Consider the following 21,577-nt stretch of genomic DNA (forward strand, 5'->3'; position numbering starts at 1 on the left):
CGGTTCAACCGGTTGAACCGCTGGGTCAACTCGGTTTATGATCTTTTTCTATTTTTATATATTTTTACTTTCTTGTATAATGCAAAAACATATAAAACCAATAATTGGATATCTACACAGTTTAAATATTGAAAAACATATAAAACCAATAATTTGGTGTTCGCTACTTGTATCAAACTATCCAAACTTTATTAAAACGGATCAACCCGGTTTTAAGCGGTTCAACATAAGCGGTCGAACCGCGGTTTAGGAGAAACCCGGCCGGTTTGATCCGGTCCGTATTTTTACAAAAAAACCGTTCTTATTTGACCCGCCTTCTACCCTGGGTCACGGTTCAACCGGTTGAACCGACCGGGTCAGCCCGGGTTTTAAAACATTGGTCTCCCGATGGCTATTAGGCGGACCAGGTCCATATCAGTCTCCCGATGGCTATTAGGCGGACCCGATCACTATTGTCTCTTAAAAGTTAAAATCACTCTAGAATTCCATCATACTTTTAAATCTATGATCTTATGATTCCAAATAATAGAAAAATACGGGGATGTGAATCTAGTTCTTGTGTCGCTTCAAAAGTTTGTAGTTCTGATCAGGACCGGTCCATTGTTTTTTATTACCCGGGACGAGAAAAAAACTTATGCCCTTTTATATATAAGGTACGATACCAAAAAAGAATATATAAAGGATTTATAAAATAAAACGTGCAGTTATTTTTATAATTAAACAAATAATACAAACAGAACCTTATAGAAATCACCTAAAACGAGGTTCATGCATTTTTTTTGAAGTGAAAACGTCTATTTTACAATAATCAGTATTTTGTAAATAAATCACTTTCGATACTTAAAATTGTTAATCTTTTAAATCTTTCTTAAGTTATGGTACTTCAGAGATACGTTTTGAAAAGCTTCAATTTCGAATTTTTTGTTCAACGGAAGCACACAATTGAAACTGTCAACAATGAAGTATACGCAACCACCACATTAGACAACAAAATCGGAAATATAGCTCCTACTTCATATCTGAAATATAGCCCCTACTTCATATCACATAAACAATAACACAAAAGTTAAGAAAAGTTGTTTATATAGAAAACATTGAACACAAACAAAAATGAATTTAAACTCACCAAAATCTTAAAATCTGATTTCTCAAAACAACATATACAAATCTAATTTGGAGCTCAAACTTGTAGAAGCCAGTAGAGAAATTACCCAATCTGATTTCAGAAGCAATAAAGAAATCAAATACGAAAATACAAACCAAAATTTCGATATATAAGAAATTAGATACATAAGAAATTAATCAGATTTTTGAAACAAACCTAAATAAACACAAAATTCGAATAAACTCACCAAGTTTGGACTTTTTCCATGTAATCAAATAGAGATGAATTAAGATAAAATAGAAAGTAATCATATAAATAAGAAAGTAACATAGATTTCGAATGAAAAATGAACTCATCTAACCTTAATTTGATTTTTGATTCTCTAAAACAACCAACAAGAATCAAATCACAATTCACACCCAAAACAGTGAAACACTCACTAAACCAAAACTTCAGAACTGAGTTTCTTGTATCAGATTAGACAAAATCAAACCTTAAATCGGACCATATTAGAGAAATTGTTGTAAAATCGGGCCTAAATATTAATTAATAATAAGAAATTAAGATTTGAAAGGTATCTATAATCGATTTATCGACTAGAGGTGAAAATAGAGAAAAATGTTCTTACATTATGGGAGACGTATTCAAGGTAGGGCATTGATTTCTCCAATCGAACGAGGCCAACGACACTGCGTTTCTAGGCACCAGGCGACGTTTGGTTTCTCTATGTGCATGCTAGATGATTATTTGGCAATCAGTGTGTCCCTTTTTTTCTCTTCAGTAAACTGATATATTCCACAGATAAACAACATGGGCTAAATGTTTGGGCCATTATTATATATATACTAGACAACTGGACTATTTTGATGCCCTTTTAAATTTGTTGCCCTGAGCCCAAGCCCATGTCGCCCGTGTATTTGGGCCGACCCTGGTTCTGATTTGTCACTACCATTTGAGGAAGTTAGCAAAATAACCCGTATTGCTACAATTTGGAATATGTATATGCAAATCCGACAACAAATTAAATGATTTGCTAGATGCAATTGATGTAGCTTTGTTATTTCCGACTCCAATAGCAATTTCATACGACATGATGTAAATTTTCGTAAATCTAATTATCACTTTTATAGTTTACTTAATTTATAATGTGTTTTGTTTGGATACTACTATAAATACCATTATTGCTAGTTGCACCTCCTAAAGTCAATCAAATCAATTGAGTTGTTGGTTCCTAACCGAGTTAAATTGACTATCTTAGATTAGCATACTTTTTGCCATGTTTGTTTACTCTAATATTAATCTCCAATTAGTCCTTAGACGGTAGGTTGTCGTTTCAGCCACACCTAATAATCATGTCTAATAAACACTTTTAAGTGTTTTGATAGAAAAATTGTATAAGTAACTTAAGGCTCATTTTTTTAGGTTTTCATGCTCATTGGTAATTATATATTGGAAATAGTCAATGATATTGACCTTGTAAATTTAATTACCAACCGGTGCAACAATATCTATGTAACGTCACAAATTTCAAACTAAAATTTTCATTTTGGGATTAGAATATAATATCAAACTTTGTTCCAAAAGTAATATAAAAACTCATGTGTTAAAGGCTATAAAAATATAGTTTCCAAAACACTATAAAAACATAGTTTCTAAAAATAATATGAAAACCTTAGCGTCGTTCCATCGTCAATCTTCAGACATTATGCTTTGTTATAATTTATGTAATTAAGTATAATAGTTGTTTAGAAATAAATAATTTATGTTTTATTAAGTATAATAGTTATTTAAAAATAACTAATAGGTATTAAATATAGATTTATAGCTATCGTTATACTTTTTTTCTTTATATTACTTGTGTCTCTTTTTTATTTAGTTATTGCTTTTTTTTTCTTGATAATTTAATATATGTATATTAATAATTATTAATTAATCGAAGAAAATAAGAACATTACAATTTCCAAAAAAAAAAAGCGTGTGAAGAAAAAAGGGAGATAACCAGTAGCTTGTTTATTTCATTTGGGCAAAGACCCTATTTATAGGCTCAAGAGAGCCGGTTACGATTATTGTTGCAATCGTTTGATTGCAATACGACATACATATTTATATTATAGCCCCCTAGACTATTGAGGGTTACACACTTTATGTTACATCAACCGACACTTAATAATTATTCTACCAACACTTCTATTTAATTACATAACAATCCTTCTACCGACACTTTATATAATGAAAAATATAATAATCTCTTCCACATTGAAAGGACAGATGTCTTCAATAATGGCTTCAATAATGTCTTTTTGGAGGCGGGAGGAATGACGTAAGCAATGACGAAAAAAATCATTATTGAAGACATTTGTCCTTTCAATGTGGAAGAGATTATTATATTTTTCATTATATAAAGTGTCGGTAGAAGGATTGTTATGTAATTAAATAGAAGTGTCGGTAGAATAATTATTATAAATGATTGGATGATTATGTGAATAATTTGGATAGAACTCTGCTATTCAGAAATAGGAAAACTATTTCAACAGAGAAGACAATTAAGATCAACTCAAGTCTTAAACACTCAAACTTAGCTTGTTTATTTCATTTGAGCAAAGGCCCTATTTATAGGCTCAAGAGAGGCGGTTACAATTATTGCTGCAATCGTTTGATTGCAATACGACATACATATTTACATTATAGCCCCCTAGACTATTGAGGGTTACACACTTTATGTTACATCACAACTGATACTTAATAATTATTCTACCGACACTTCTATTTAATTACATAAATAAAAATAACAATCCTTCTACTAACACTTTACATAATTAAAAATATACCAAAATTAACAAAACATGATGACGGATTAATTGCTTTGATAAATTTAACAACATGACGGATGGCTTTGACATGTGTGATTCGGGTGCCAATTACAACACCCTTCAAATTCACTTATAAATGAATTTTCACAAGAATTTCATCCATACGAGCACAAATAAGTGCTTTGAGATGGAAATTATAGATTCTAGACAATAGTTATTTCTATTGGTTATAGTGAGGATGATTGGAGTGGAACAAATTATTAGCACATATATTCATTGATTTATGAAGACTATTTCAATAACATAAATCATCTAGTGAACTACTTTAGATCAAAACTACTTTAGATCAAATTGTGCCGTAACTAAAATGTTGGTTTATAAAGAGTATCAAATGCCTACCATTTCACCACTATGGTGGAACTCTTTCACTCTTTAATTGATCCCATTAAAATGGTTGAAGTTGCAATTAAAAACCATTTAAATGGTTGAAGCCAAGGCCCTGGTCTTAAAAATAATCCTGAAATCTTATGTATAAAGTATAAACCAACTCAATATTTTTTGGGCAATCAAACACATACAGATACATACCAATAATGATTTTTCACTGCTAACCAAAATCACCTTACAAATAAACAGATAACATCTACACTACAACCTCAAGCAGACATTTCTTTAAAACTGAAACTGTTGAATAAACTACAAATTTCACCAAAAACTCTTTTTAACTACTTCTTTCAATACACAAGAAGGAAGACAACACATCACATCATTCATAATTGTATGAAGATTAGGCATACAGCTTCATAAATGGAACACTCGACTTTGTGCGTGTGTATACAGGGCTCTATACTATATGTATACCCTTTGCCTCACACAAGTCATAACTACCACTACACTACATCCAGTTTTATATATATGCATACATTGATCAAAATAGAAAAATACCGGATCCTAATTTTGTAAATACCCGACTTGCTTTAAGTACCAAATTACCCCTTGAGCTGCAAACTCAGCCGCATCTTTCTTTTTAGTGCGATGATCTCCTACACACTCCAAGACTGTATTAGAGGCTTCTTCAATTATCACTGTCACTTTGAATGCAAACCTAAATGAAAAAACAAAACAAAAAAAAAACATGTATATAAGTATACAACACTTGTTGCAGATTGACCCATGATGCGCTTCAACTTACTGTTTGAGGTGGGCGGGTCCCATTTCTTGGAAACATTCAAACAAAGGTGGTTTCCAACAGTTGATAGCACAAATTTCGTATAAATGTGATTTTGCCGATGATTTCTTCACCCCGTCACCTGAAAAGAAACCGGATATTACATGACATGACATGACAGAACAGATTGGACTGGGACTCAGACAGATGTCTGTCAGTGAGACAAAATTATTATTTTTTTTTAACCTGAAGGAGCTTGTGAATTGCTATCACTGACGTCTGAGGATGAAGGGCTTCTTTGAGGCGTGGGCTGTGACAACCGTCTAATACTGCTACTGCTTTTAACTGAAGAATTTAAATGACGAGAATGCCCTTCTATGGGAATATTCCTAACTTTATCCGAGTTCAAGTCCACAGCTTGATTGGCACGTGAAACATCAATATCTGTCGGGATTTCATCGTATCCAATCAGTTTCGCCTCCATTTTTTTACTCGATTTCAAGATTTCCTCTAACGACTTCACTTTCGTCTTATAACCTTTGTCCTGTAACACCATAAACCCACGTAAGAAAACCGTGTAAAAGAACCCAAGGGTATACTGGTCTTTTTACCTTCAACGACAAATACAGTTTCTGACACGCGATTCTCTTGGCGGTTTTTTTATTAAAATTTGTAGCAGAAGCAGTGTCACTAACTCCAATTCCATCAACGATTGCTTCAACCGTAAACGCCCCGTCTTTCTTTAGGGACGGAAACGTCAATTCCCAATTATAATATTGACAAAGTTCTTGAAGTTCTCTAACGGGATTAAGCTGCAAGGCGGAAAATTTCATCACAGGATCAAGAAACGAGATCATTATGTTCCAAACCACATCCAAATCAAACCCTGAATCAAGTAGAATGGCTCCAACACAAGACTCCACCAAATCACCAAGAGCCTGAAAAATAAAAAATTATTAATCATCATACAAGATATAATAAAATATTTAAGTATAGTAGGTTACCTTAGGACATGAAACGGTTTCTACTACACCGTTTTTTGATGCAGAAGTCTTGAAAAATTTGGCATATTTATCCACAGACATGACAAGACTATTGGAATCACATAGCATATATGTGTAGAAAGATCGATTTACAGCAATACCCGCAAATGAATTATTGTTGACTGAAAGGGATCTTAAATCGGTGAGTTGACCGGGTTTCAAGTTTGGGTATACCGAATAAAGATAAGAGGTGATCAAGTAATCCAATACAGCATCTCCAAGAAACTCCAATCTCTGTTAAAATGTTATCATAAGTACCCCATTTGATCAAGTTTAAGGTAACATATAGAGTTACATGCAAGAAATAGGTTGAGATTGTGCCTTGTGGTGTTTACCTGATAGCAACCACCGTAATTGTTATGGTAAGATGGATGTAAGAAGGCCTGTAAGAGAAGACCTTTATGATGAAAGCGATACCCTAAAAGACTTTCAAGGGTAGGAATGTCAATTTGGTCACTGAGTGCAGTAAAGATAGCACTGGAAGCACAAATATCAGCAACATGAGAGTCTTTGAAGTCCACTGGGATACCAATCCACTTAAGAAAAGCAATTGCAGCTTTAAAACCACTATCAACTATAAAAGCTCCAACAAGAGCTTCCACAACATCTGCAACGGTTTTCTTTTGTAACCAATGATGACCTTTATTGCATCTAACTTCAGTGGTTACACCTGTGGTTAAATTGCTCTCATGTGAAGAATGGATGCTGACTCTTGTGGCTTCTGTGCATATTTTCGAACATCTTCGACCCAAAGGGTAGAAATGGAAAGGCTCGAATGGTTGATCACGTACGTAAACCTGGACAAAAATTTCATCAAATGTTTTCAAAAAATAACATTTATTAGGAAAAGAAAAGAAACAGAGTCTTACATGCAGATTGTTGGATAATGCAAGCTTGAATAAATGAGAATTGTTAACCATATTGGAACGTTTTCTTGTAAGTTGTCCTTCATCAAGGGCATGATTCAACAAAAAGAGGTGTCTACCAACTGCAAATTTGAGAAACGCATCACCTAACACTTCAAGTCTTTCAAGAGAAAACCGTTCATTGCATCTCTCTGTAGTAATTGCTTCAAAAATCTGATAAATAAAAATCACAATAATCTCATAAAAAAGAGGAAACAATGGTGTAATAAGAACAAACAAAAGTATTATCAAGTATCCATACACGATCTGCAGAAACTTGTGAGCCTTCTGGGAATGAAGAAGACAGCCTATGCCTCAGTTCAATTGCAACAAGAAAGCTTTCCAATCGGTGTACAATTGAAGGCAATAATGACAATGAACTTCCAATGTCCTTTGAAAAACCAAGAATTTTCACAACACATATTTCAGGAGGTATCTCTACGAAATGCTCCTCCTTTTCTCGTGGCTCTGTTTCAAATATCAGGATCAGGGTTTAGGGTTTAGGGTTTAGAAGAAGACATAATTAAAAACTGGTTTACAGCTTTACCAGCATTCCCTCTCTTCCTCAACAAGTTGTCCAATCGAAAGAGTTGTTTGGCTTTTAAAAGAGGTTGGTTGGGGTGCGACATTTTGATACCGAATCTGTTCATAAATTAGGAAAGTAGTAAATAACTCGATTCTCACAAGGGGCAATTACGTAAATTTACAATTGGAAAAGGCAAAGACGTACACTTCCGCATAGTGGTCAACATAATTTGTGTCTTCTTTAAAAAGATTGAACGCGTCCTTGTCATGAAGAACATCCGAGACAAAGAAAAACGTATCTTTGCATGGAACATAAGCCAAACTATTCACTATGTCATCAATCCGTGTGGGCCCATTTGCAAGATACAAACAATCATCCAAACAAAAAGGTTGATGTTGATCAAACGCAATATCTCGTGGAGATTTAAAAATCGGTGATGATAAACATCTTGTAATCAGCTTCCAGTCAACACTCATCGATCCTCCTCGGTCAACAGTCACAGGTAGCATTAAGTAGAATGTCGAGACGGAATTGCTGACATCATCTTTTCCTAAAGGGACAAAATTGGAAGCAAAATCCGACTTGTCCACTATCGCCTTTAGCCACATCTCTTGGAACCTCTCCGCTAACACAATCTGTATAAATAAATTATCATAGATAAATTATTAACACTGACACTGACACTGACACTGATACTGACACTGTAATATGATTACCTCGTTGTTGTTGAATGTGGAAGCGCCACATGGCACGATTTCCGTCAAGACAGATCGACCCTTAGCCAAATGAAGATCAAGTTTCATTCTTTCAGCCTCTTGAGGGATTGGTGCTTTTAAAAAAAGACCAAAATCTTTATAAAGTCTATCAGCAGGAGAAGGGCTAAATTTTATAAAGTAGGAGTTGAGACGAATCATTGTACGTTTGGATTTAATCCAGGGTTCTCGAAGAGCAGAGGGAACAAGCATCTCATGGAGCTCTCTTCGTGAGTTATCCTCTGTTCACAGATTTCATTAAATTAAATAAAGATTTACTATTAAATAAAGATTATAACTTGTTTCATTTATGAAACTAACCCTCATCGGAATCGGAATCAGAATCAGAAGAATCTTGGGTGTCTTCATCAACTTCATCATCGGGTAAGAGGTAGTTGGTTAAGGCACCCAATTGATGCAACTGTTGGCATGCTTTTAAACAGGCGTCTTTTTTTGCAGCTTCACGAGATGGTTGAGGCAAACTTATGATTTGGTGGATAGGGGCATTTGCAGGAAGAATTATGTAACAAACCGTTCCCTCCGCGTCATCAAAGAAATATAGCCGTGGCTTAGGGTTGAAGAATCTATACATAAAAATAAAATTACTAAGTTTACAATGTTGATTAGTAACACAAGCATAAACTAGCTAATTTACTTGTAACAACTACAAGGACCAAAAGCGTTACAAGAACCTCAAATAAGGACAAAAGTCGCAAAAGAAAACTTTTTGGGGACAAAATTTGCAAATATCAGCTATACCTGGGGGACAAAAATGTAATTTACTCTAGAATATATTAACATGCAAATAAATGCAAGAAACTTATGGTTCCAAAGATGTAGAAAAGAAAATCTTACTCATCATGTGGGAGTTTGGAGCAATATCGGTGAAGTAACGAGACACTAGATCCTGAACTAATGGTGGCACCAGTTGAATCAACTGTATATGTTTTCTCCTCAAAATCAACATATTTCACAGTTGATGATCGTGAAGATATTTGATTGTTCATATTGGCTTCATCCTTGGTGAAGTTCTGTATCAAATTCATCTCTTTTTGGTTCCCCCTGCAAATATGTTATAGTTTAAGATATAGAATATAGGGGTAGGGTTTATATTAAAACCAAAAAAAGAAAAGGGTGTTACCTATCTACCAAAAAGGCGTATTCAGATTGTGGCATGCGTGCACGACCTCTTGATTGTATAAAACTAGCAACGGTTTCCGGAAGATCAAATCTTATAACAAGACAACATGTTTGGATATCAAGCCCTTCCTCTCCCACTTTTGTTGCTACTAACAAATTCAACTGCCATAACAAAACCCTAAATTACCTCTTTATGCAAAAACATATTTGTAAAATGAGGCTCCACTTGTTATGCATGACATGACATAACATAACAGACACTAACCCTGACACTGACACACTGTGACATGACCTCTTTATGTAAAGAAACAAAATAGGTGTAAAGTAGCATAATGCATACCTCACCAGAACGAAACTTCTCTAAAATGGCGTTTGTGCTTTTTCGTGAAATATTTCTGAGCCCTGAGTGGACCCCAACAAGGTAACTACACCTCCATGCGGACAAAAACCTAAGTTGTTGAAGGACATATGCTAACGATCTAGCGGTTATGATTCTATTCACAAATATTATACATTTCATGTCTGGTATTGCCCTGGGAATAACAACATATATATGTAAAAAAGATTGTTTAGTGGTGAAAAAAAAGTTTCAAAAGTTGATTGCTTTTTCTTCCCATGTGTTACAAACCTAAAATTGGAAAGAATTTGGATAAGTCGTAAGAGCTTCCAAGAGAAATCCGGAACTTTCAAAGCCTCCACGGATGATAAATCAGCTTCCATGCAGTTTGCTTCAATAGGGTAATCTAGAAGAAGCTTATATATGAGTGCTTCTTTTTGACTTAATGCAGAAAGAACAACTTAAAGGAGAAATGCTTTTTGGAAAAAAGAAAATGTACCTTTTTTGCATTCGGAAGTGAAGTATGAAGCAACTTGTGATAGAAAACTTCCACATAGAATATCATCACTACATTCCTCATTTACCTCGATAACTTCATTTCTCTCAACCAGATCTCCTTTCAATAAAATCCGACATGCCTTCACAATTTGAAACAAAATCATATTTAGGGTTTAGGGTTTATAAACAAAATCACAAGTATGATCAATAGTGCAATGAGAACTTACTTGTAATGCTCCCCAAAGGCCAAGATTTTCAAGACAAAACAACAGATTTCCATGAAGACGTTGAAGTGCCTTTTTGGTGTTCTTAAGAATAGAAGGATCCTCGATCTTCGTGATCAAAGCTAACATACACTATTTGAACCAAGTATAATATGCACATCAAACACATAATTAGCAATGGGTTGATTGTATAATTGAGCAAAAATTTAACCGAAAAAAGACATAAAATAGATTTTACCTCGGCCTTTATTGTTTCAAGTCTTGCAGAATAAGTAACATGAGGGCTTAATGAATTGCTTATGGTAGTGCCATAATAGTAGACATTAACTTTAGGGGATGACACAAATCGATCTAGCTCTTCCCTAGCTTCAACAGTATAAACCTATAAAAATGTTCGATAATGAAAATGTTGAATTTAAATCTTAAATTATTGAAAAATGAATAATTATCGGGAGAAAATGAATCTTGTGACATAGATGACACACCTTGGCATGAAGTAAGGTCTCAAGACTACCAATTGAAGCACCTAATAAGACAATAATGACATACAAAACATTTAGATGAAGTAAATATTTTTACCTATCTAATATACAATGCAAAAATATGCCAAACATGATCATATTACCTTTTCCAAATATTGGTGATGCAGTCATGCCAAATATACGCGGAAGTTTAGCAACACCTGGTTTGTAAAATACCTGCATCATTTCAAAAAAAAAAAAAAAGAGTCAAATGCATTGACCAAAATATATTCAAAGCACGAAAGAGGAACATCAAGAAACCTGTAATTAATTATTACCTTCATGATTTCAGCATAAGGATGATTGCTTTCAACTTGTGCATAATGGCACTCATCAAATATAAGAAGGGCAATGTGCTCAATCCTAATGAAGCAGTGTGATAAATTATGCAACAAGATTTGTGGGGTCATAACAAAGACCTGTACATTATCAAGATCAAGAGTCAAGAATTTCGATGTTGAAATTACAAATATACCCTTTGTCAAATTAAAGCAACAAACCTCGTGTTGTTCCAATTCCTTCTCCCAATCATGATGACCCTTCAAACGATTAGAACTCCCACAATAGATTCCAACTTCTACATCTAAAGAATCTTTTATAACCTTGGCTTGCTGCATAAACAAAGTATGATAAGGAACAAGAAGAATATTTCACAATAAAATCTAAGTTTGACTGGTCAAAGTGAATAATTATTGGTTCCAGTCTTCTGTTTTCATCATCAAGGCCACACTAGTAGTAAAAGTGAAAAGCTTCTCAAATATATCAAACAACACTTTTTAAAGAAAAAAGAAAGGAACAAAGGGTAAAGAAGGAAACTAAGGAAAGTTACTAACTTGTTCAACAAGAGCCACAGTGGGAGCAAGAAAAATGCATATCTCCTTTTGGGACTTATTCATCTGGCGTTTGATCTCATAAATAAGTAAAACAGCAATGTGGGTTTTGCCACAACCTGTTTCTAAATACACTATAATGTTCTCCATTAAAGCCTTTTGACATAATTCAATCTGGTAACTGCAATAAAAAAACAAAGGGGGACAATATAAAAGAGTGACCATGAAATCTTTTGATTCAAAAATTCATATCATTCTGTAACACAATTTTCCTCTGTTCTCAACATATCCACTGGATAAATGATGTCTGAAAGATATGTGAACTAATTAAATGATCCGATAATCAACTTTTAACACACAATATATAATAAGTAACATGATATTATAAGCCAAGAATTATAATTATGTAACTAATTAAAGAACTTTATGCAATAAATTAAAGAAGATAGCATCCATTTATATTTAAGAGAATAGATAAGAACCCAATTATACGATTCTTATGAATGAAGTAATAATTAATATAAAATTAAGAACATGATTGTTCTTCTCTTTCATAGCAAGAAACACACTAAACATAAATATTTACAAATAAAACGCCATAAGCCTTTTCTTACCCAGGGAATTTGACTCTATACATACAAATAAGAACTTTAAGTAAAAAGATATCTAAATTCAAGAATTTCTTATGACTTTTTACCCAAAGAACATGTAATTTTTTTTTTTAAAAAAAAAGAAAAAAAAATCACGGAATAAACTGATGAAGTAATGAATTTTACATTCAAAAGTATATATTTAACAAGAACATAATTTCAAGAAAAAAAAAACATAAATAAAGAAATAAATAACAAAAAAAAAAAAAAAAACTATAATGTGGTAGTTGTGAAAGATATAAACTACATTCTATCACTAATCAAAAGTAAACAAATGAAGATACTACGAAGAATTAGTAAAGAAAAATCAAATAACAAAGCAAAAACTAAAACACAAACTGGCATACCCTCTCGCAATTCTTCTCGGATCCTTTCCGGTTTGCTGCAATTGGGTTTCCGACATAGTCGATCCCTCGTCTTCTTCGTTTCCCCCATTAAAAATTGTGCTGCCGATCGACATCGCTTCGAATGCTCCCATGACATTAATGTTCTCGCTAATGTGCCCCATGGTTTGACTCTTCGTTGACGATAAACTTAAAGACTAAGACATGGAATAAAGTAACTATTTCGCAATCAATCAGGTCTCTAGAGAGAGAGAGAGAGAGAGAGAGTAGAGTAGAGAATATATTAGATTCTAGTTACTAGAGAGAGAAAGAGGATGTGTGAGTTTTTGGTTTTGCGGGAGAGTGGGGTTGAAGGCGCATAGTGATGATGACGACTGAGTAAGGTTTTGTATGACCAGGTCCTGAAGGAGTTGAGAGAGTTTCTTCATAAGTTTGGTTTTATTGTTTTTTAATTGTTTTGAAATCGTAATAAAAATAAGCAATTTTTATTTATTTAAGTTAACCAATTATATAAATAAACACTTCAAGTACAAATTCTCATTTTTTATTTTATTTTATTTTCTAAAATTTTGGGTTACAAGTAATTTGGTTAGCAAGTGATAATTATTGCAGAATGCATTTATGTTCCTAAAAAGATACAATGTATTAGTATATCAAGTTTTATGGTCAAGATAGCATTATATAACATAACATATCCATTTTATCAGTTCATTTAATGACTAGGCGTCCAGGTCACCAATGAAATATGTAAAATATATGTTACACGAAGAAAATGGTCAAATCATCATTAAATTTTAGTTTGAAACTTATTTGTAAATTATGATAAAATAATGAGGCTTTAATGAAACCGGATAATTAATGAAACCGGTAAACGGGAAAATGGTCAAATCGTCACTTTTACCTACAATTCATGTTTTTTCGTAAACTAATTTTAGTTTGGGACTTTTTCGTAAACTAAGATAAAATTTTAGAAATCTTTTGAAGATTTCTCATTAAAAAATATCAAAACCAAGAATGACTAAATAGTATAAAAATAAATTATTTGTAATAAAATCTGGTTTAAATTCATTATCTTAAATAATTGAAATTCCAGACTTTATTTTGGCAGAAAAAAAAATGATGATTTTAAACGACAAAATAAGCAAATTTTGATTATCAATTTATGCAATTTATTCAAATATGAATCAAGGGTTGTTTTTGTAGATGTTAAATTATAATGCTAAAAATCTATTTGAAATTTTGAATGAACATACAAATAAAGATGTTAATATGGTGTCTCATTATCAGTTTAAATGGTGGTTGATTATCAGCATATATGGTAATTATCAATTTTAATCATTCATTTTAATTGGCATACATAGATTTTTGTAATAACCTGTTTGTAACAAATAGATAAAAATACATGAGATTTGGGGCAAAATTAATAGAAACGAATTGTTTGGCAATGTGATAAAATGGAGTGAGAAATGGATTCCAATACGGAAGGACACGACGGTTTCTATCCCATTCACAACCAAATATGGGCCAAAATCTTAACACGCTATTTGTATGAAAATTGGATTAATAAATTTTCAAAAAATAAAAAATCTGTTTTTTAGCACAAATTTTGATAGATGATTATATTCTTAAGATAAATAAAAAATTATTCTCTAAAGTAAGATAGTTAGAAATTTTTGATTTTTTTTAAGAGAAAATGACTTGTAATGACCATTTTTTCAAAGATTTTTCAACAATAGCCAAAAATCATAAAAATAGGTTGTCAGTTTTCACATAAAATTTGTCATTATTAGTATTTTTTTGCCTATGAGTAGAATGTAGAATGTGGTTTGTCATCCTTATCATCCAACTTTTTCTTTAAATGTAACATTTATTTTACTTATTAATAAAAACATGAATAATAATTAAAATAAAACTTAAGTTTCTATTAACCAAAAGAAAGAAAATTACGTAAATAAAAACTAAAAATAAAAAATAACATGACTGATTGTAACTAAAATTTGAATTGGAAACATTTAAGGTGGAAGAGTCGGGAACATTTTGGTTATTTCTTTAGTTGTAGGAAGACATTTTGAATGTAAAAATTGTTTAGAGGAGAATGCATTTAAAGACTAGTAGTACAAATGATGAAAAGTTGATGTGTATATAAATGCAAAAAAAAAAAAAAAGTCTCAAATTTCAACGGCAAAAACATTTCGTTGGCACCTTGCCGACAATAACAAGCTAGGACATAGGACGATGTTTCCCACCGGTAGGCCGGACCCAGAAGATAGGACAAGTTGAACAACATATTTGGGCCCAACAACCATTTGGGACCCCAATATTCATGAATTTATTTTTATTGATGCCTATATCTACCGTGTCCATATAATAATAAAATTTGTTGTAGTTAAGATGACAATTTTTCATTGATGTATATATCTACATGTCCATATAATAATAAAATTTGTTCGGGTTAAGATGGCAAAGACATTTGTTTCATTTTTGGAATGTTACGTGTTCAAATACTACCTTCCATAACTATCTGTATTTGTCTAAAGGATCATCACAACCACCCAAAACCAATACAACAACTAGGATATACATACAACTTATCATCACTCTCTCGAGAGTGACTAATCCTTCCAAACTGACATGCTACATCTATAATCACTCATAATGATACTCCCCCAACACTTGCAAAAACACCACATGAGCACTACATACTAGGGGTGTTCACGATCTGGTTTGAAACTGTGAAACCGATCATCGGTTTGGGTTGGCGGTTTGTATTTTTCTTTATAGTTTTGCTTACCGCTTCAAACTTTTCAAACCGTAATGAATGGTTTGGCTTACAGTTTCAAAATTTTCAAACCGTATAACAACCGAAACGGACCGTAGGATTTATATATATACAAATTAATTTTTTATATGCAATTATATTTACTTTTAATTTAATATATATTAATTTTTATATAAAAATCATAGATGTGTAAAACGCACATGACACAAACTCTATTAATTATCAGGCCAGCCCAATTCATTATTTGTGAAGTGAGAACTATGAAACTGATTGTGAATCCCACTAAATTCCTATAAGTTAGTCGGTCACAACTTTCACCTTGCAAGCCTGCAACGACAACATATTGAATGAAGAACATAACCTAACCCTAATTCACGATTGTATACTTCGAATTCGTTGTTCATCCATTCATTGGCAGTGAGGCAGCTAAGAGGAGAAGAAGGCAAACACGTCGGGGCCTTTGCAGCTCCGCTTGGTTCTTATAGGTACTCCTATAGCTCCGCCTTGACACTACCCCTGCTAGCTCTCTGAATTGGTATGTTCCGAGTTCTGATTGCTCATAACAGATGTTGAAATTAAGCAAGTATTCTTCATTTTCTATCATGATCTTCGATATTGTTTGCAGGTATCTTGATAAACTCCTCTCTCTCTCTCTCTCTCTCTCTCTCTCTGCTTTTCTGGATTTCAAGCTCTCAATTGTAGTTTGATTTGATCCTTAGATCTATCTCTTTCACTTCGAGATCTTCTTCTCCGTTTAACATCGAAGGCAGCGACAAGTGTGAGCAAATTTTCTTAATTACTTCAATCGAGTAACCTCTTTCAACATCTCAAGAGAAATAAAACATGTCGAGCACTAAAGAGGTGGATGATTATCAATTGAATGGGCATCGGTTTCAAGGAGTGAAGCAGAGGTTAAAAGATCGATCCATGGTATGATTTTGAGTTCGATTTTGTTTGTTTTTGTAGATCGTTTACACAATATTTCTAAGTTTTGAATTGGGAATTTGTTTGTTTGTTTAGAAAGTTGCTCAAAGAAAAGAGAACGAAGGACATCTTGTCAAAACAAGTTGTTAAGATCGCTCAACAGGCTGAAGAACATGAAACTTTTATCACTAAGGTAAATATATATTGTGTTGTACGGACTGATCGATATATTGATTCTGTTAAAGAGTTAGTCATAGAATTGCTTTATGATGTAAATTGGTTGATTATCAAGTTTAAAATTGATATACATCATAAAACTTTGATCAGATTGTCTATAACAAACTACATAAGCTCTTTTCTAATTTGTCACAAAATTTATACGAATATATGCATTTTGAAGCTTCATAACTATTATCAGAACTCAGAGTTTGACTACTTTTTGGGTTTTTACTATTGTAGGTTACTCATTTATGGTGTGATGTTTTAATATTGACTTTTTTGGACATCAAAAGCTTATGTGCCAGTTAACTACTGCTTGAATACAATCACATGCGACGTAACTTAAATAATCCTAGCTTAAAAGATTCAAACCTACAACGGTTGGACTCATACAAGAGTTCCGCAATAGGGCCAAACCCTTCATTCTAAAATTATTTAACCCATGCAGCATGTGGCTTAGCGTATTAAATTAATAGTTAATTCACACCCGAAAGAGTCATATAACAATGAGCAAGAAAACTCTACAGGAAAATAGGGCATCATACATCGGGCAATTATATCATGCAATTCCTGAAAATCCCTATCCTACAACTAGCATGCTGTTCTACCATAAACATAATAACATATAACAATGTAGTAATTTGGGGTCTACTTACTGGTTCCGGTTGATAGTACACATCACATCCTTTCTTGATTATTGTTGAAAAAAAATTTGAAAAACATTTTTAAAACCTTTGCATTTCCTTAGTTTGAGACTGGATTCATATGAGTGTTCATTCAATTCGATCAAACCAAGGCTCTAATACCAACTTGTAACGTCTAAAAAATCAAAACCAATTTAAACTTTTCAAAACAACCCATTTACTAGTAAACGTGTTTACAAAACCATGGTTTCCAAAATATTATTTAAATTCAGAGTTTCTCAAGATCAACAACATAAAAATCAGCATCTGTATGGTCACGCCTTCGCCTTCCCACGATCCTCGGAAGTACCTGAAACCATAACAAAAAACTGTAAGCCAACGCTTAGTGAGTTCCCCCAAAGTACCACCACATAACAAACAACAACATGCATAAATGAGCCTTTAGCCTGACTGAACCGCTCATGGGGCCTGCAACCTATCTAGATCGCTCTCCAAGTCTTCGGCATGACTGGACCGCCTCGCAGGCCTACAACCTATCTAGACCGCTCTCCGAGTCTTCAGCATGACTGGACCGTCTCACAAGACCTATAGCCTATCCGGACTGCTCTCTGGGCCTTCGGTCTGACTGGACTGTCTCACAGGGCCTACAACCTATATGGACCGCTCTCCGAGCCTTCAACATGACTAGACCCCTTGCATAGCCCACAACCTATATGGACCGCTCTCTGGGGCTTCAGCATGACTGGACCACCTCGCAGGGCCTACAATCTATCCGGTTCGACCCGAGTATCTTGACATTCAGCACAAAGTAGGACCGCCTCAACCCAACCAAACCTAACATGTCGACATATACATAACAAATAAACATATAACCAGTCAACCAATAAACAAGCAGATATACAGATCACTGCCTCATGCTAACATCCTATATACCAGGATACTGATCTAACAGATCTCTACAACATAATAACATACTATAATATAATAGGATATTCAATCCAATGGGCCGATCTTGGTGTCTTCGACCCATAAGTAAAGTGAGGCAAACTCACCTCTCAATCTGAACAATAGCTGATGAGGTCCCGACTCCGAATCACAACTCTAACTGTCACCTATCCATCTAAATGACCAATTCTCAAACACAATCCAAGATACCCAAAATACCCCTAGGTCAAACTTGGTTAAAATTAGGTAAAAGCCAAAATTCCAAAAAGTCAACCGATTCGACCCAGCTGAGTACACCCAATGTACCGAGCCGTACACCCAACATACTCACGTTCTATCATCGGGGGATTAAAAGAGTACGCTTAGCATACTCTGAAGTATGCCCAACATACTCCACAACCAACTTTCCCTTTAAGTCATGCTTAATTCATTAAGACTTTTTCCTTTCAAATACATATCTAGGCTCAAAACAAGGATCCAGTCATAAAGTTTCCACCTTTATGACTTTCCATGGCTAGGCAAGTCCCAAGAGCTAAAAACCTAACTTCTTATTCCATTAAGACACTTCAACACTTGCATGGAGGAAAAAGAACATCCAAGATTACATTTTTATGACTCAAGAGGCTCCAAAAACTCTGAAAGGACAACTCAAATGGATTAGAGTAACCCGTACTCATAATATCAAGCTTACGAGACCAAAAGAACATAAAATCAAGCCCAAAACAAGATCTGAGTATAGCTTCACCGAGTTCATAATTTTATACCTCCAAGTGATGTCACAGGATGATGTGATTCTGGATCTAAGGTGCTTCACTCCTCTACGATGGTCTCTACTTCCCTCTTTCTTCTTCAAAGTCACAAAACACACATACAAGCTTAAAAATGCTCACAAGGTAGATTAGGATTTGCAAAAATGTTTTGTGAGGATGGAGGCTGATGAAAGGAACCATGTTTGAGAGTAATGAAGAATAAATAGGGTCCAAACCCTAAATATTAGGGTTTGGGACTTCACCCCGTATGCCATGTATACGCAAACATACGCTTAGCATACATGGCCCCACCCCACAGTTCCAAAAATTGCAATATTAGCCCCTCCTAGCCATAAATCTTACATTTTAAGGACCAAAATGTAATACATATCAATATAAGGGTCAAAAGTGAAAGTACCTCAAAACAAGATGTTGCATCGAGTCTAAAGCAACCCTTCGCTGTGACATAGAGACGATTTACTACGAACTAAACTTCACCTTATTACAATAGAACCGATGAGGAGATCACCATCTCATATCTCAACCATTAAATGACCCACATTCGATCTCCATATTCTCTCGAGCACAGGAGGCATGAAAGACACAAGCTCGTTACAGAAAGTAACATCCTTTGTCATCGGCTGACCCTCAACCTTATGCTGCAATCCTCGAGTCGATCGTCATAGCAGCTTCCTCCTTGACTCTTACGACTCAATCTGACACTACTTCATGCAAGGCCAGTGAGACCTTTGAATCAACTAACTTACATTGGTCTGCAACAACTTGATCCAAACTTCCATGGACAAAACAATTTACCGATCTCATTCTAAACAATCATAGCCGACAGGCCGACAACGACAAGAACGAATGCAATTACACTAGTGCTATACCATACTATTTGCCCTTTCTTATTTTTGTAGAAACCTTTTTAACCCTTCACGATCTCCATACGAATCCTATGCTTTCAGTAGTATGGGCCCCTACTACCTTCCACACCTATCCGTACGTGTCCCGAGAATTGCCTCAAAGTCTCTAAGCCATTATATGATACCACTATCAATCTTAGATACCTATGCTACCACATGCATACACTACCACCTATCATAGACTCTCTAATTCTAGGATTCTTCTCACGTACGAGCACACACTAGAATGCTTTTCTAGGAACTCCACCATTGTAAGGTGTATTAGCATACACATATGCTTCGAAAAGCCACCACAAACTGCCTAGATTCCCAACTTAGACTTCCTCATACATAAGTACTCATACTAGCATACTCTAGCACTATCATAAGATCACTAGCAATACTCACTCCCACCTTGCTATCAGCTGCCACATAAACATTTACCAATGTCAACTCACTATCCAACATATTTAACAACTCATACATTAGAAAAAAGGTATCTCTCCTAAATAGGTACTCTAACATGCAATCCTGAGTAGATCCTTAGTCTAACTTATAGCATGCACATCATACTAGAACACATATAACAACAACTCAAACACAACATATATAAAGCAAGCATGGATACTTTGGGAAATCACTTTTTTCGAGCTTCGGCTGACTGTGCACATTACATATTCTCTTTTATGCTCTTCAAATGAATCTCTTTTTAAAAGGTTTATAAAAACTCTTAGCTCCATAGTTTAAGTTTGGAATGCCACGAGTGTTCATCCAAATCCTTTAAACCGAGGCTCTGATACCAACTTGTGACGTACCATTTTCACAACCAAAATTTTAATTTTTAATTAAGAAAAAACTGCTCATTTTCAAAATACAAGTTAAGAAAACCAACTGTTCCAAAGTACATTGTTTAAAATCAAAGTATTATAGTAAACAGGAAATATTCATTGCTGCTGATGAATGTATGCCTTTGCCTTTCCATGATTACAGATGATACCTGAAAACAATAACCATTGGGTAAGCACAAAGATTAATGAGTTCCCCTAAAATATACATACATCACAACATAATAAACATTTATGGGTTATCAACAACCCTGGGGATTATCAACAATCCTAGTGGGCTAACAGCACACCCTGTAAATTAACAACATGTTCAGGAGTTATCAGCAACACTGGGTATTATTAACAATCCTGGGGATTATCAGCAATAAAATTTAGACAAAGAATCAAACAACAATAAAGATATATCTGGTCAAATACTTAAATACCACATAGTTAAAGTAATGAGAAGACTCACTACCACATATTAGACCCCTCACAACACACTGCTCCGCTACCAGTAGATCTCCATGGGATGCTTAGCCATACATAATCAGAGGCGAGATAGCCACCCAAATAGATAATCCTACTCTAGAGTCAAAACTAAACAAGGAACATGCAAGAAAGCCTAGATCAAGAGTTCTCAGGCTATCCTACATGGCTACATATGATCCTTAGGGCATTCCACTTGACGATAATCAACCTACTGGTACTATAACTAACATACCACTACAACTA

General features: G+C 34.2%; 1 protein-coding gene across 1 annotated transcript; it reads right to left on the bottom strand.

The window, feature by feature from the left end:
• Positions 1–4,618: 4,618 nt before the first annotated feature.
• LOC111886616 (dicer-like protein 4) lies at positions 4,619–13,235 on the bottom strand. The gene is made up of 25 exons (XM_023882877.3): positions 12,857–13,235; positions 11,863–12,040; positions 11,530–11,640; positions 11,308–11,448; positions 11,134–11,206; positions 10,994–11,034; positions 10,747–10,890; positions 10,512–10,640; positions 10,286–10,424; positions 10,078–10,192; positions 9,790–9,982; positions 9,451–9,611; positions 9,165–9,371; positions 8,631–8,893; positions 8,274–8,551; positions 7,762–8,192; positions 7,579–7,673; positions 7,294–7,499; positions 6,996–7,205; positions 6,462–6,923; positions 6,088–6,360; positions 5,695–6,021; positions 5,330–5,627; positions 5,108–5,225; positions 4,619–5,020 (listed from the first exon to the last, which is right to left on the bottom strand). The coding sequence occupies exons 1-25, from the start codon at positions 13,015–13,017 to the stop codon at positions 4,867–4,869; spliced, it is 4,908 nt and encodes a 1,635-aa protein (XP_023738645.1). The 5' UTR covers positions 13,018–13,235; the 3' UTR covers positions 4,619–4,866.
• Positions 13,236–21,577: the final 8,342 nt, after the last annotated feature.

Source organism: Lactuca sativa, chromosome 5 (assembly GCF_002870075.4).
Source record: "Lactuca sativa cultivar Salinas chromosome 5, Lsat_Salinas_v11, whole genome shotgun sequence".
NCBI classification, from domain to species: Eukaryota; Viridiplantae; Streptophyta; class Magnoliopsida; order Asterales; family Asteraceae; genus Lactuca; species Lactuca sativa.

Excerpts from the sequence above, each read along its gene's own strand:
- LOC111886616 (XM_023882877.3), bottom strand. The coding sequence starts at position 13,017 with ATGGGGCACATTAGCGAGAACATTAATGTCATGGGAGCATTCGAAGCG. Across the intron at positions 10,641-10,746 it reads TTGAAACAATAAAGGCCGAG|TGTATGTTAGCTTTGATCAC; the intron begins GTAAAATCTATT and ends TGGTTCAAATAG. Across the intron at positions 8,193-8,273 it reads CCACATTCAACAACAACGAG|ATTGTGTTAGCGGAGAGGTT; the intron begins GTAATCATATTA and ends TTATTTATACAG.